The following is a 5,883-nucleotide window of genomic DNA, read 5'->3' as shown; positions in this document are numbered from 1 at the left end:
CATCACAGTCTACTCCTTCAGCGAAGTCCGGGGCAGCAATATGTCCTGTACTTCCCAATTTATAACCACAGGTATGAGGCAGCTATGACTTCCTTCACTGACCTTTGAACAATTCACCCCAGCTACGCCCCTCGGGATGGGCATTCAGTAAGAACTGTAAAGCCACTCTGTGGGGACCATTAGAGCCCCTGTCTTACTACAGAGAGGCCGAAGAGAAGGTAGAAGAGGGGAAGTGGGAAGAAAAGAAAACCAAAAAGGAGGTCATGGGAAGAGTGGAAGGTTTCCCCAGTGATGACTTCAGCCATTCAGTTCCTCTGACTTTGGGGGGGCTTATCCGTATTCACACGATGAAGGTTAAGCCCACAAATATTTGTCTTTCTTTCTTTTTTTAGAGAGGGAGAGAGAAAGAGAGAGAGCGAGCTAGTAGGGGGGAGGGGCAGAGGGAGAGGGAGAGAGAGAGTCTTAAGCAGGCTCCACACCTAGCTCAGAGCCCCACACGGGGCTTGATCTCACAGCCCTGAGATCCTGACCTGAGCCTAAATCAGGAGTTGGACGCATCTGAAGATCCAATAAAAAAGTTCAGATTGCCCATAAACTTCCCAAGTTGAAGGATATAAAAATAAATTTCCATTCTTTAATTAAGAAAAAAAAGAGTTGGATGCTGGGTGCCTGGGTGGCTCAATCGGTTAAGTGTCTGCCTTCAACTCAGGTTGTGATCTCGGGGTCCTGAGATCAAGCCCCGTGTCATGCTCCCTGCTCAGCGGGGGGGTCTGCTTCACCCTCTCCCTCTGCCCCTCCCCCCTGCTTGTGCTCTCTCTCTCTCTCAAATAAATAAATGAAATCTTAAAAAAAAAAACAAAACAGAGTTGGACACTTAACCAACTGAGCCACCCAGGAGCCTCAAGACCCCAAATGTTTGTCTTAATTGCTTTTGCTTTTGGAGTTCAAAATGCCTCTTAACCTTTTCTAGTGAGTCTGACGCTATAGGAAGCTAATACCATGTTTCCCCACAAAGGCTCTAGGGCTCTGTCCTCCGTGCTTGGTCTGGTTGAAAGTAGTGATGATCTCATTTGGGGGAAAGATCAGTTTTCGATCAAATGGCACACCTGATATTTCTGACTCACACTGTTCCAATGAATAAACTCTCTTAGCTCCTTGCAGTCCTGAGATAAAAAGCGTTTCGAAGGATGCGTTCTCCACAATTAACGTGCACTGGCGACCCACCAATGATGATGCCACTTACACGGTGACAGCCCAGGGGGAGACAGGGCTGTTTTGGTGCAGCAGCAGGGGAGAGTCCTGCACCATGGCGGGCTTGCCCTGTGGCTCGGTGTTCTCCATCACCGCGGTGGCCGAGACACAGGCCGGCCGGAGCCTGCCCAGCTACAGCGTGCCCCTAGAAACAGGTCGGTAGCAGCCTCCAGCCTGAATGTTGACTTCAGTGTGGTCCTTAGATACTGTTCTAAGACGTGAACTCTCTCATTTGATCTTCCCGGAGTGTGACAGAAATACGTTAAACTCATAAACAGCCCCAGTCTCAGAAAATAAGATTTGCAACCCTAGGACACGGTTTCTGTAAAAATGTCATCAGAAGACTCTAATATAGTCATATGCTGACCTCAAAGGAGGGGTACATGGACTCTACAAAACATGCGTTTGAATTCATACTCCTCCGTGACATAACCTCCCAAAACAGCTAGCAAGCGGCCAAATGAGCTGGCTTATTTTTTATTTCTTTGGCTCAGCCCTTTCAAATCTTTCTGTAGAAAATGCTTTCTGAGTTTCAGTTTTCTAACTGGTAAAAGGGGGATCATGGGTTCCTGGGAGGGGGCACGGCATGGGGCGGGGTGTGAATGTTAATGCTGCAAGCACTTAGCAAGGTGCCTGATACAGAGTAAGAGCTTGGTAAGAGCATGCTGTTCCTGCTTCATACTGCTGGGTGTAAGGCAAATTTAGCAAATTACTTAAAGCCTTTGGACATTATTTTCTCTTACGTACAAAGGATGGCACTTTGGACTATAAAAGTTGGAACATAAAAAGCAGCAGAACAGAGACAATGCCCAATATTCAGGAAGATTCTAGATAACCTATATCCTGAATCATGGGCCCCTGAAAAATTGAGAATTGGCTGTGATATTCTTAGGTGGCTAAAAATACTACAAGCTTTTATATCAATAATGCACTATGAAATGCATGAAAAAGGCAAAATACATTTAATTATAAAGGCTATAAAATGTTACATTGAGAGAAGAGGTGAATGCAGCCATTGCTTTGAAATTAGCAACTGAGATCGCTAAGGTTGGGGAACAGCAAAGGATTTCTTCCTTATTGTGAAAAAAATTGGAGCTCACATTACCCACAGCTAGTTAGTCCTCCACCTTCTTGAGAAAAGCACCCCCTATGTACACTTGATGTTAAATAACGTATCTGAGGGAATGAGATTTTGCTTAACAAAATGAGATTTTGCTTAACAATGGAAGGTTTGAGAAATTTAGGATATTGAATGAAATACAGACAAAATACCATTCTTGGTTGTTTTCCACAATAAATCCCCAATTCTTTCTCTTTTTCCCCATCTAAGCGCCATGCTGTCCAGCTGGTCTGACAGTAACTCAGGTCACCCAGTCGGTAATCAATGTGAGCTGGACTGTTGGGACCGGGGCCCAAACCTATGTGACAGTTCTGGAGTCGCACACCGGACAGTCGAAGTGTCTCACCCATCAAAACCAGTGCCTCCTGGGATGCATCTCCTGTGGCGTCAATTACACGGTGGCATTAAAAGCGATTAGTGCCACTGGGTTGACTGCAGACTGCACCTACCAAAGTTATTCCTCCAGTAAGTGACTTCTAAACCCCAGCTCTGGAGTACCAGTAAGGATTTTGACTATTATAAATCCAGACACATGCCCCTCCTTCTCATCTAAAAAGATGCTACCTCTCCAGCTAGCTAGCTTTATCAATTTAGATTACTTTCTAAAATGTTTACAGTTTTGGGACGCCTGGGTGGCTCAGTCAGTTAAGCGGCTGCCTTCAGCCAAGGTCATGATCCCAGGGTCCTGGGATCGAGTCCCACATCGGGCTCCTTGCTCAGCAGGGAGCCTGCTTCTCCCTCTCTCTCCCTCTGCTTGTGCTCTTTCTGTCAAATAAATAAAATCTTTAAAAAAAATAAAATAAAATGTTTACAGTTTTCCTCTTCACTTAGAACCTCAAAGCTTCAGAGGCTTCTGTTGGTGGTTGGTGAATCGATTCCCTTGGTAACACAGTTCAGGTATATTTTTCCTGAAGGGAGGACCGATTTTTGTATGGCACGGTTCCCCGCAGCACAGAGTAACTCAGTCTGTCAGAGTTTTCAGAAAGCATTGAGGTCACACATTCTGTTTGGCTTGAATTCTTTTCTTCTCATTATATTATGCTAGTACCTCTCTCTTCTAAACCACGCCAGTCCCTTCTCTGGTTTCTTATTTCAACAGGCTAAAAGAGCACTGTCTACTGACAGTTTTGGATCTTGTTCTTCACAAAGACCAAATCATTAGGGAGTAGCAGGGGGAGGAAGAAGTGGTACAGGGTTGGCAAATAAGATTCTCTTGTATGATTCTGGCCCACTGAAGTGGCTGCTTGGAACACTGTTTTGGAAAAGAAACAAGAAAAGGAATGGAAAGGAAAAAGAAAAGAAGAGAAAAGAAAACTCCTAAAAATGCCTCTTTAACAAGAAAGAGTACAATGATCAGTTAGTTGTATCTGCCCCAGGGCATGGAATGGGAGAGCTGAAATATAATTTTGCCACCCCAGGGGCAGTAGAAAGAGTCTTCAACCAGGGCCTAAGGACGTGGCTTCTTATAAGCTACGTTGCCTTATCTTCCCTGACCCTGTTTCCTCAGTGGTAAGAGAAATAGTAATAACTATAATATGAAAGCATTTATAACATGCTATACACAAGTAAGCTGTTTCATACTTTCTTTGGATCCCTTTTTTTCCATTAGATTTGCTACCTAAATTCTAACCCTGATATCCAGTTCTGGGAATATGGCCCACTGCTTATCTTCACATGTAAAAAAAAACTTTTTTTTTTTTAAAGGAAAGACTAAATCCAATGAACCTGATTATCTATAACTGAATTTTTTAATCATTATACAACAACATTTTTATCTTAGTTACTGAGTAACCCACCATTTGGTGCCCTGCTTGACACACAATGTGTGACCTGCTCAAGGCATTTAGAAAATAAAAAAAGAAGGACCTAGTGAGCTCGCATGGACAAAGTGTGGATGAGCAAAGCCTGGTCACTGGACCGCTGTGTAAGCGACTGCTTCCCAGGTGTCATGCTACTCAGCTAGCAAAATAGGTCTTTCCAATTAAAGCTGAATGCAGTTAATTTAAATTCAATCCCGCTAAAGTCGTATGGAACTAGGGCACTATGAAAGCTCTAGACAAGGATCCTGTGCATTTGACTCACATAGTTTGAGATGCAATATGTATCTGCCAAGTGGGGACTTTTGGACTCACCACTGTTGTCTATTAAAAATGCATGGCCCACCTCACCAGTACACATGGATTTCTAATCATGGAAAGAACCTGAGTACCCCTTCAAAGAATGCTCTAATCCTATATTATTTAGGTTACTTATATTCTTTCCCCATAGTAATAAGGGCCACGTTTATCTGATGGTGGAGTAAGTGATTTGTGTCTGTTTGTTTTTATCCTTCAGGTGCCTGCTGCCCTTTGGGAGTGAAATTATACAGGCTGGGCCCTAATGGCATTCGGATCTACTGGCAAGCCTCCAGGGGCTCTGTCAATTACAGCACTGACCTCCATGGTTCCAAAGGCATTTTCACGTGTGCCCCAAGCGCTGGCCTCAGTTTTTGTGATGTCACCGAGATACCCTGTGGGGATGTATATACCGTGATGGTCTCACCAGTTGCTGAGACAGGACTGAAGCTTACTTTCTGCCCCCAAAAAATATATTCAGGTAGATCAAGTTACAACCCTTTATTTAAAACTAACTCTGAACTCAGTCTGTGAGTTAAGACTCAGAGCAATCACACTTATTTGCTATGTAGGAAGGTCAAAAAGGTGGGAACTTTTGACATCCTGCGGGTGGATTCTGGCTATGGGGACCTCAAGCTTCTTTGGAATTGTGATGCTTTCTTATGTGATTCGGAGACACTCCTCTCTCAGCTGTCCCTTTCTTTTTCAGAAAACGGACCAGATGCTTGCTGTTTAAATAGTAAAGCAGATTTAAAATGATCTTCTGCTTTGAGATTTCAGAATAGATTTTTAACATAGTCTCAGAGATAATGAAAGACACCCTGAAATATTGGAAATTAAGAGACTTGAATCTTTGTTTGCACAAGTTCAGACTTATGACTGAGGAGAAGTCGGAGGATCAGGAAAAAAATGAATTTATAAATCATAAGCTAGGTTTGGAAATATGAGTGGGCAGGCAGTCTGTGATCACAAAACAAGACTGTCAGCAACTGCCATCTCACCAGAGCTGGTGGAGAAACATTAGCAGTTCTCCTGCTCTGTATACCAGCTCTTTCTGCTACCTTGCCCAGGGCATAGTCATATATTTTTTCATACATTTCTAAAAAAAATTTTTAAAGAAAAGAGATGATAAGGCCCTAGAATTTTATAGGTGATCACAGGAAGAGGAATAAGTATGGGCTCAGAAATCTTTACTGATGGGGCACCTGGGTGGCTCAGTCGGTTGGGCATCTGCCTTCAGCTCAGGTCATGATCCCGGGGTCCTGGGATCGAGTCTCACATCGGGCTCCCTGCTCAGGGGGGAGCCTGCTTCTCCCCCTGCCCTTCCCCCTACTCGTGCTTTCTTTCTCTCTCTCAAATAAATAAATAAATCTTTTAAAAAAAGAAATCTTTACTGAT

The 5,883-nt window shown here is 43.7% G+C and overlaps 1 protein-coding gene across 1 annotated transcript; it reads left to right on the top strand.

Annotated features, from left to right (window-relative positions):
- Positions 1-4: 4 nt before the first annotated feature.
- LOC145715822 (fibronectin type III domain-containing protein 7-like) lies at positions 5-5,225 on the top strand (the record flags this gene model as incomplete). Its single annotated transcript, XM_081811355.1, has 4 exons — positions 5-71; positions 1,152-1,406; positions 2,582-2,836; positions 4,706-5,225. Coding segments are annotated over 4 exons (891 nt in total), but the record flags the coding sequence as incomplete, so codon positions are not given.
- Between the last annotated feature and the right edge of the window lie 658 nt (positions 5,226-5,883).

Source organism: Leptonychotes weddellii, unplaced genomic scaffold (genome assembly GCF_054177405.1).
Source record: "Leptonychotes weddellii isolate Sample4059 unplaced genomic scaffold, ASM5417740v2 HiC_scaffold_7224, whole genome shotgun sequence".
Classification (NCBI taxonomy): Eukaryota; Metazoa; Chordata; class Mammalia; order Carnivora; family Phocidae; genus Leptonychotes; species Leptonychotes weddellii.
This window is presented reverse-complemented; position numbering and strand designations above follow the sequence as displayed.